The following is a 10,773-nucleotide window of genomic DNA, read 5'->3' on the forward strand; positions in this document are numbered from 1 at the left end:
CCTTTTGTTAGAACCCATTGGCTGGCTCTCTGATATCTAGGATCAAGACAAATGCAGTAGGAACAAATGCAGGGGGAACAAGTTAGTTTCAATTGAGGGAATAGGAAAGGTTAATCTGTCATTGGGTGCTCACAGGAAATCAGATCAAAGTAGCCTCGAGAAATCCACTGAGCCTCAAAGCACCTGGAGAACTCATCTTCTCTCTCAACTATGTTATCCTGGGTTATTATGTGATACAATGATGTGTTATAGGCAGGAACGTGTATGTGTGTGTCTGACTAAATCTGATCACTTTCCAGTCTGAATTTTCTCTTAGCCCATGAAAAAGCACTGTTTTCCTTTCGCTTCAAGACACATTGGAAGGCAGTCAACCTTAGCTTCTATTAATCTTGTCACTATAAATCCTCCCCTCCCAGTCCCTCACCAAAAAATATCTGACTCATGGATGAACACTATTTTCCCCTAGGATATACCGGGGTTGATTTCTCCTTAGTATGAGCATTCAGTAACTATCCTCAATATTTTGTTCCTCTTTGGACATCTGTAGGGAACTAACCCGAAAGCCTGGCTCCCTCAGCAACTCTTTCTTTGTACCATGTTCCGTACATTTTGATACTTCACCAAGGAAAGGCAATGGTACCTATGTCACTACTATGTGGTTCAGGGGGATTAGTATCAGGAGAGCCTATGTTAATCTAGGGCCAGATATTGTGTGACCAGTTTGTGGCTGTGGAGTGGTACAGAAGAAGCATCTCCCTGTAAATCCTGTTATAAACCACCCTATTCCCTTGGTTTCAATAGAAGGATACAAAATAAATGCTGTCCCATCAGGAAAGGCAAAATAGAGCTTTGGTGGTTTAGGCTTGCGTTCTGTTGGCAGTGGGACCATCAGCCCACTTTTCCTAGAGGAGATGGACGGTGACCCGAGCACAATGGCATAGTTTTGCACTATTAGGGGCTTGGTATGGCCCTTTGCTTTCATTGCAGCCTTCTCTTCCTCTCTAAAGTGAATAGGATAAAGGAGTTGTCTGTCTCTGAAACATTCCAAATTCATGAGGCCAGGGGGTGAGGCCCTCAGCTGGCATGAACAGGTGTGGCTCTATTGATTTCATTAATTTATACCAGCTGAGGGTCTGGCCCTCTGCATTTATTTTGAGATTACTACTGTACAAGTCAGGCTTTTTTTTTTTTTGGACACCTTTGTCAAGAAAGGACCCTGCCCACTTTTCTTTTTAGAGAATCTTACTAATTTTTTTCTCTCTCTCACTCTCTGTTTTAAAGTAGTGAGAGTTTACTGATTCTGAAAGGTACTGGATGAAAAGAAATGCATCCACAAAACAAGTAACACACAATAAGATACAGTGCAAGCTACTGCAGAGCCTCTCCACTCGCTAACGTGCTTCATCCCTGACCTGGGTCAGGGGGGGACATCTCTAGAAGTGAGAGGGATGCTCTTTCAGTCAGTTCTTGGCCTCTCTATTGGGACTACCACAAAGGGCATCCTTCAGTACCAATTTTCTGTCATGTGGATAGCTAGCCAATGGGAACCAGATGAGAGACTGGTCACCAACTAGCCATCCAATGGTAACAACTACCAGCCTATCAATATAGGCGTGAAAAGTTCATTCCTTACTAGCAATTCTCTGAACCACCCATTCCTTCTTCTTTTTATAGCACTTTATTTGCTATAGTTTTTATTTTCTTTTTAACTCCCCCCCCGTGATGTAATACTCTATACATCTTGAAGATATTCTATTCCCCTACTGAGTTCATCCCCTTTCATTTACTAATACTGATCATTTCCTCCTCTTTACATCCTAATAGGACCTAAAAACAACTATCTTCTTGTGGTCAGGAAAGATCAAAAGAGAACATTTCTCACAAATAGGAGCCTTAACCATAGCATCCTCACTAAATTCCAATTTGGGTAATTACAGATTGTGTCATCATAAATTCCCCCTGCAGTTTCAATTTAAAAACCTAACCTTTTGCTTCCCCTCCTCTGACACTGTTGTGAGACGCAGATTGGATATTACGTTCTACTCCAGAGATGGCTGAAATCTCTGTGGTCTTTAAAGCACTTTGGGGTCTCTCAGGATGACAGGCACTATTTATATCTATCTATCTATTATAAATTGTTGTGAAAAGTTATCTTCCAGAGAACCTTGCGGGCATTCTAGTCTTTCAATTCAAGTCAGCTACCTGGGAAGGAGGGCCTATAGCTCCATGGCCAATACAGATGTGCTCAGAGTATTTGTTTCTATGCCAGATAAACAAACACAACTCTTTAAAATGCATATTTCCTTGAAACATGAAGTTAATCAGACAAGAGAAACCTATCAGACAAAAACAGTTTTAGAGATATGAGCCCTCATGCTTCAGTGTAAACCAGCCACTAACTGAGAGGAATTAGGAAGAAACTTTTGTGGGTAGATTATTCCCTAATTGTTCCTTATGGGGTTGTCTTCCGATCAAAAATCTATTGCTGGCCACTGCTGGAGACATGATATTGAACAAGACTGACCATAAATCTGATCTGGCATGGACTTTTCTATGTTCCTATCCCACCACTTAGTCTTTTTCCCACCCATGCCTTAGGTTTTAGCCTTGACCATTGGAGATACTTACATATGTTGGCACATTTCTCTGAGCTTCTGCCTGGCTTCAGGGCACGGGTCATGCTGATGGTCAACATTTATTACTTCCTGCATAGGTTTGAATTTAGAGGAACCTGCAAAAGTAAATGTTGAGGCACAGACTAAAAGCAGCCAGTCTCCTAAACAGTCCCTCTTATTGCCCTTGCTCTGAGAATCTTATCTGTGCAAAGGGATGGGGGAGCTGAGATTACATTAACCCCCTTTTCACCATGGACAAGTTGTACCTGTCTGAAAGATATATTAATTTCCCCCCTAAAAATAAGAAGAAGCAGTAGCTTGTCTCTGAATGGCCATAGTACCCTTTTCAGACCCTGCTCCATCACATCTACAAACCACTGTAATTTTAAAACCATCTGAAAAATGGGGATATTTTTCATTAAAATATTCTTTCCTTTTTCATCAGGAAATTTCTGAACAGTTGTAACTGTAATGGAATAAAGCAGAAGTCAGTATGTGTAACGCACACATGAGAACACTAGAAGGGATTTCGGGAAGGAGCCTTGAAGGGAAAAAAGCAGAATACCAAAATGAAACATAGGTCTACATTCATTTGAATAAACAGATCTTGAAGATTGCTTGTTGGGGGAGGAGGGAGAAAAGGTGATCCAGGAGTTAGGATGCTAGCCGGGAAATCAGGAGATCTCCTGTATGAGCTTGGACAAGTCACTTAGCCTTTCTGTGCCTTACTTCTCCATCTGCAAAATGGAGAGAATAGCACTGACCTATCTCACAGGGGCATTGGGTGGGTAAATAAATATGTTAAAAAAGATTGTAAGGCACTTAGGTACATATATGGCTCCCGTTACTACACTAAGATAGTTCAGTTAAAACTTCACCCAGGCTGTATAGCATCTCCCATCATTTGCTGGTATATTTGCCTGTGTAGACTGTAGTTGGTAGTGACGCTGATATTAATAATGCAGATGAGGGATCCCCCACCCTGCCTATCACAAACTCCTATATAGGCCTTTCTTTTGGCTGAGGGTAAAGCACTCGCTATTCACGGTGAGGGTGAGGCGTTCCCTAGGAATCACACTTACCTGGGGCCTTTGGTAGTTTGTTTTCCTTTGAAGCAAGTGAGAAGGTGAGGCAGGACACAGAGACTTGGTGTATTAGTTGGATGGTGGAGGAAATAGGGACGGGCTTGCAGGTGCTTGCTGACACTGGGATTAAGCAGAAACTGGGGTTTAGAAATTAAAACCAACCAAGAACTTTCAAATGAAAATAGCTATGGAAATAAAGACAGATGCCTCAGTTGTGTCACAAGACTTGTCAGCCTGGTTTATAAACCTGAGGCCGGAGGAAGAAAGGAAAGATGTTCCTGGGGTTAAAGCACTGGACTGGGACTCAGGAGATCTGGGCTCAATTCCCCACTTTTCATAGCCTTTTGCATGACCTTGGGCAAGTCACTCAATCTCTCTTTGCCTCATCTGAGCTCTTCTTTGTTAACAACTTAGTACAGTAGGGTCCCACACTTATTTGGAACCCTTAATAATAATGAATTTAGTACAGTGAAGAGTACTAAAGAGGTGGGAAATCTATTTATTGTGGACAGAGGAGAGCGCTAGAACTGAGGAATCCTGGGTTCTTTCCCTAGCTCTGCCATTAATTTTCTGTCAGGTAATATCTCAGTGCCTCAGTCCCCCTTCTCTGTAAAATGGATACCTTCATGGAGTAGTGTGAGAATTCATTAGCATGTGTAAAGGCCTTTTGAGATCCTTGTAAGAAAAGGCCCACTTATACAGGCAAACTATTAAGCTTATTTATTTTATTTCCCATAAGAAGGATACAACTGTATCACAGCCTTCAAAAACATGGATACTGTTTTCTACCCCTACCTCTTTTTTTGTGTGCTTGTGCCATTAATTCAGCAGCCTCCTCCTGGTTCTTGGGACATAGCAGCTGACCTGCATCCAAAAACTTTCTGGTAACCTCATCGGAACTACATCCTGAGGGGAAAAAAATCATGTAGAAAAAAATTAGAGGTCTCTCCCTGTTAATGACATCTTCTATCAATAAATCAGTTTCTCCCTAAGATAACAAGTGCATAGAAGTGTTAATATGCTGTCTCCTCTAGAGCTGATGGTGTGATTTGAAAAGTTTGACATATCAGATCAGTTTAACTGAGGCAGTACAGAGAATGGTCTCTCTCAGATGCTTAGCTGTTGGATCTTGCTCACATGCTTGGGATCACCATTTTAGGGAGTGGGAATGAAGTTTCCCCCAGGTCAGATTGGCAGGGACCTTGGAGAGTGGGGGTTTCACCTTCCTCTAGCATGCTGGATGGGGGGTTGCTTACTAGGCTCATCTGGGCACACTCACCACATCGGTTCTTTGCGATTGCAGGGGCCTCAGGCATTGATGCACCTAGCTCCCTCCCTGTGGCACACAATAGTTTACTCTCCAGAGGGCTGCAAGACTTCAGTCTAATCCAGGTGATTGGACTCAGTGCAAGAGTAACTAGGTGTGGGTAGTGGTCTGATGTGCAGGAGGTCAGATTAGATGATCTGTGGGTCCCATATGGCCTTAAACTCTGTGACTGACAACTATGTAGAAAGTTACCTGAATTGCCATATCTGCTCAAAGGCATTGAACAGATGTAGAGATAACTGGGTTGAATGACTATCTAAGGGCCTCTCCATGCTAGAGTCACAGGCACACTTGCTACAATCATATTTCAACATGGTTAATGGGAGCAAGGGGTTACCATGAAGATTCTAGCACAGTTTCCCAGGCTAGGGGCAGGTTCCATTGCGGTGACTCCTGTGTTCTGTCGATGAAGCGAAAGCAAACTTAAGTAATTACATTACTGAGGTGTCCTTACCAGTAACAGAATCAATCATCACCTTCATCTTCAGCTTGAGGAGTTCACTCAGCAGGTGGACTGACCTTTGCTGGAACTTGAGGAATATTTGTTGATTTTCTGCTGAAGGAGACAGGTAGCTGGGCTCTGACATTGTGCCTTTGGGGATAGATTTCCTCCCGTTACGGCTCTTGTAGGTCGTGCTAGAGAAAGATGATTCCATGGTGGGGACTAAATAGACCAGAGGACAGTATTCTCCAGTGATGGCTTTCCTTTCTGTCGTTACTGTTAGCTCCTCCCATGTGAACTCGAAGAGGTTCTTGACCCCTCGTGGCACATGGATGTTCATTTTATGGCACAATGCAAGCAGCTGGATGATTTGGGCCAGCATTTCCGGTGCTGCCACTTTAAACTTTTCATACAACTTGGCATCACTCCTTTTGGCACTCATATCACCCATGTAGCTATTTCACTTGATGTGATCTATGGGAAAACAGATGATGAAACAAAATCTATCTTCCATCATAGGCCTATACTGCAGACAAGGTGACCAAAAGGAATATGTTCCACTGGAATAATAGTAAAAAGTGCTAGTAATGATTACATTTGAATAATAATAATAATAGTTTACAGTCTAAGGTGTTAATTGATCCGGGTGGACTGCAAAATGGATTAGCTTTGCAAACTAACTAAACTGATGTACAAATGGATCACTCCCCCCCAGTATTGAAATGAAGCCACCTCTGTTGGAAAGTGGCAGTTGTTTAACAGCACACAGCAATACCACACAGGAATTTCAGACCGTTTTCTTGTTGTTTCAAGCATGCCTTGGTGTGCATGAGTTTACAATTTAAGCTGGAAACATCAAAATGAGGGATGGGGTAAAGCATGGGAGAGAACAAAGGGTAGAAAGGTGAAAGATAATAAAAGATATCTATAATTGCTATGTACTTGTCTCATTTTGACTTTTTAAAATTAATTTATTCAAATTTATGGACAGTGGGCCAAATCCTCATACACTGGAGCTACTCTGGATTTGGCATCTAAAAATTAATGTTTTGCATGCTACAAGTATCTTAGATAAATCAGTTTGACTTACATTAGTATTAATGAGAACAGAATCTAGTGCAATGTCTCAGCGGAAAGACAAAGTGAATGGAAATATCATATGCAGCTGAGACAGCAAAGGGCATTTAAGTGTATATGAGATATAAAAACCATTCTCTAAATACGTATCACTTGTGGTACCAAGTCTCAGAGGCTTTCAAACTGCAATACTTGTCATAAACATACAGACCACTTCTACAGATGATTTTGACAACCCCTGTTCTGTATACATGAGGCTACACCAGGTTCTCTTAATTGAGTATATGTTTGGCCAGTATTATGTATTTGATGCCTGATCTGTGTGTGCATATTTGGATTAATTGAAAAATAGGGTTTGAATTTCATAAAGTTGAGGTATGCAACTGTAGGTACAAAATGCATGCAAAGCTGTATCCCTAATTTGCATAGACAGTTGCTATACCAACATATAGCTGTTTCACGCACAAGTATATTTAATTAGCTAATTGCATACACAAATACTTGTGTGTAGTCATAGTACTGGCATTTGAAATATTGGGTGCACAATTGGGTGCTAAACTATCTGATGCATTGAATATCATTTATTTATTTTTAGGCCTGTTTTTCAAAGTTATACTTCTGACAGCTTTTGGTGGTATAGGAAGTAAGATGGCTGCTGGAGTTCCTGCTGCACAGCTATGCACCTCACAGAATCAGCTCCCACAGATAGTACTCTTGTTGGCAGCCCCAGCAGAGATGCTGAGAATGGTATGGGTCCTGGAGAGTGAATTACAGATACAGAAGTGGGCAAGGAAACTAAGAATAACAGAAGAGGAGGAGGAGATGATAAAGACTTTAGGCCATTAAGAAGCAAGGGTGAGCACATCTCTTCAGCTTGAACATGCCTACCTTACCACTTTGATAGCAGAGTCCAGGGCGAAGACTGGGTTTCAAGAGACTAAAATGCAACTGATTATAAGGTCACCATCACCTTGCACTTTCCCATTAATTAATTAGTGAATTTATAAAGGTGGCTATTGCAAAGTACATCTTGCCACAAATCAAGCCATTGAGTGAGTTAGTGGCGGAGCACAAGTCTGGTCTCCTGTCTAGACCAGACTACCATCATGCAACTAAAGATATTTTAAACTTTCCAGAGTGGTAGTGGTTACTTTTATTCTAAATATAGTTGCAGGTGCCTCAGTGTGGAAGATCAATTACATTTAGGTTAATTAGGAAAAGGAAGCAAATTTTCTTAATTACAAAGTAAACTTTCAGCTGGAACTAATGAAGTGTCGGTCTGATTTTTATGAAAGTTCAAATTTCTGTGGCTGGCTAAGGGCTAGCTAATCCAGACATCGGCAAATTGACTCCTGATGAATTTTTACATTCATTTTAATTTCTGTTCTGCCATTTTTACTATATAAGATGGGAAATCAGTACCCTTTGCCTTCAATTATTCTACTTTATTCCAAGTCTAGCTTTTTAGGCACATTTTCAGAACCAAACCCAGGACGTTACAGTTCCCAAGTCACATATATCCAAGAATCAGAAAGGTCCAGAAAACAGGAAGTCTGAGTGGAATGGGGATGGTGGAAAGCTTAATGTCAGTGATTAAAATGGGAGGCAAAATAGGAACATAGAACAGGAACAGATGTGAATAGAGTTCAAAGGAAACAATAACGAACAATTTGTTATTCAAGTTGAGCCCAAAATTTAAAACATCCTGGCTGCTGTTTTGCAGGAGTCTGCTCAGATCCAATTAAATCTGTTTCTACTCCAAATAACGCAGCCCTGGGAGACAAGAGACCTGAGTTCAAGTCTCTGCTCCGCCACAGATGCGTTGTGACCTTGAACGATAGACATAGTGTGCTATAATTTCACTTCATCTGTAAAGTGGGGACAGCAAAACTCCCCTACTTCAGAACAGTGATGCGAATCTTGATTTGAAAATATTTGCAGAGTGTTGAGATCCTAGGAGGAAAGTAATGCAAACATATTACCCAGAAAGATAAAAACTTGCATGCAGGAATTGCTTCACCCATTGCAGAAATGCAGCCACTTCTGGTGTGGAATCCAAAGGCAGTGTAAAAGTGTATAGCAACACTGCACACCAGCTTAGGACAATAAATAAATGCTAGTGTGGTGTTTAAACTATGAAGGCTGTCTCCTGCTGGAATTTGAGTAGGAGTCCATGATTAACACCCTAATGAGCCAAATTGCTTGGGTCATTTAAAGCTGAATTGGACAAAGTACTGAAATCTGGGCTGGCGGAGACACTCCTACAGTGGAAGACGAATGGACTAGATGACATACTGCTGCACGTCTATTACAGCAGTCATGTCTACTTTTCCACTTTAAAAGAATGTTAAATGTCCAACACACAAGGTATTTTGCTACTTTCTAACTGCCATATCTGTATGTGGGATCATCTTATACCTTTAGGCTAGGATTTTTATAGACACCCAAGGGAGTTAGGTACCTAAATCCCACTAAAATTTAGCAAGAGTTGGGTGCCTGGCACCTTTAAAAACCCACCCTTTATTCCTAATTGCACAAGATATTTATGGTCAGATTGTGATATATGTGCAGAAAAATCCACTAGTGAGCTCACATGCACAAGTCCAATACCAAATTATTCAAGACATTCAGGCAAAGAAATCTGCATTGGGCCTCTAAACATCATGTTTATTAGCTCTAATTGTGTCTTGTGTTTTAACCAGGCTATAACGCTTTTCCAGCCTGGGTGATTTGCTCACTTAGCTGCAACCAACTGTTGGTTTTCCTAACCGGTTTTATTTGGTACTCCGGATGTGGTTTTGATCAGAACAAGTCTAGTACAAATACTAAGTACAATTTAGCATCTAGTTAATGAACACCAGAGATTTTATTTTTCAGTAAGTAATGACAAAACACAGCTTCAAAATGGAAACCAACAGTAGATTAGAACTTTTTGCAGTAAAATATCTTGAATTTCTTACCTCTATCATTTAAGATGTATCAAACCCACAGCTTTAAATTCAGCCTACTCTTGATTAAAAAACCCCAACCCACTAAAAGGTAATCCAAACATGAATGTTGCTATTATAAGCTATATTAGTTGCCAAAGAGAACAGAACAGGCTACTTGTTCCAAGTTCTACATTCTAAAACTTGAACATTTACATGTCACAATTGGTCAGAACCCTACAGCATAAACCACTTGGTACAGAGCATTGCTCACCTACACATCAAAACTACTCTGGCCTAAAATTTAAGAATGTGCACAATGGACTTAGGCTTAGATTGATTCTGCGAGGGGAGAAGAGTTCTCCCCATATCTCGATTGGTAAATTGACAAGCAGTAAATTAGGGGAAAAGAGCCTCAGAATTATATAGTACAGTTTTAGTGTGGCTTAGTGGTCAGAACGTAGGACTGGGAATCAGGAACTCCCAGGTCCTTATCCTCCTCTGCTGGTGGTTCTTTGTGGCCTTGAACATGTCACATAACTGGTCTCAATTTCCCTTCTCACAAAATGGAGATGGTAATATTTACTTCCCTACCTCCTGAAGGTGTTTAGTTAATATTTGTGAAGGACTTTGACTCTTGAATCTCTGATCGAAAGCCAATTGTGTTTTTCAACAGATTCCATTGCCATACATTCTAGCTACCATTACATTCTTTAAATGCATCCGATGAAGTGAGCTGTAGCTCACGAAAGCTTATGCTCTAATAAATTTGTTAGTCTCTAAGGTGCCACAAGTACTGCATTCTTTAAATGATATGTCAACATTTCTAGGCTAGCAAACCATTCTCCCCTCCCTCATACACTGAAGCTGTTTATTTATAAGAGGAATCTAGGTTATTTATTCCAGGGGCACAGTGCTGGGGACATCGTAGAGCTGAGCTATTTGCTAAACGAGTTCAAACATGCATTAGTTCCTAAAGTTTGCAAGATTTAACCTCAGCATGATGTGTGCAAATTCCACAACTACTGACACTCCATTGAGACTGCCCTGCCCGTTCCACGTTCAACTCTGGGTTCCATCTGCAAGTGTCGTTCTTGAATGCAGTTGCCTAAATGTAAAGAGGGCTGCGTACTAGCCCAGAGATCCTGAGCTATACATTGTTCAGTATAGCATTTGGGATAGTTGTTATGGGTTCTATAATAGTCTGTCAATGTACTGGAGATGCATACAGGTAATTCCTCAATGCTACTGGGAAGGGAATGGTACATAAATTGTCTACATGGATGAAAACAATTGCAGT

The 10,773-nt window shown here is 41.0% G+C and overlaps 1 protein-coding gene across 1 annotated transcript in view; it reads right to left on the reverse strand.

Moving 5' to 3' along the window:
* C7H3orf20 (chromosome 7 C3orf20 homolog) overlaps nucleotides 1-5,943 on the reverse strand; it is a 47,173-nt gene extending 41,230 nt beyond the window's left edge. Inside the window, exons 1-5 of the mRNA XM_043519664.1 lie at nucleotides 5,482-5,943; nucleotides 4,496-4,606; nucleotides 3,698-3,820; nucleotides 2,629-2,731; nucleotides 810-1,001 (exon numbers count right to left, since the gene is read on the reverse strand). Of these exons, the coding sequence (XP_043375599.1) occupies nucleotides 810-1,001; nucleotides 2,629-2,731; nucleotides 3,698-3,820; nucleotides 4,496-4,606; nucleotides 5,482-5,920 (968 nt within the window). The 5' untranslated portion in view covers nucleotides 5,921-5,943. The remainder of the gene's footprint in view (nucleotides 1-809; nucleotides 1,002-2,628; nucleotides 2,732-3,697; nucleotides 3,821-4,495; nucleotides 4,607-5,481) is intronic.
* Nucleotides 5,944-10,773: the final 4,830 nt, after the last annotated feature.

Source organism: Dermochelys coriacea, chromosome 7 (assembly GCF_009764565.3).
Source record: "Dermochelys coriacea isolate rDerCor1 chromosome 7, rDerCor1.pri.v4, whole genome shotgun sequence".
Classification (NCBI taxonomy): domain Eukaryota; kingdom Metazoa; phylum Chordata; order Testudines; family Dermochelyidae; genus Dermochelys; species Dermochelys coriacea.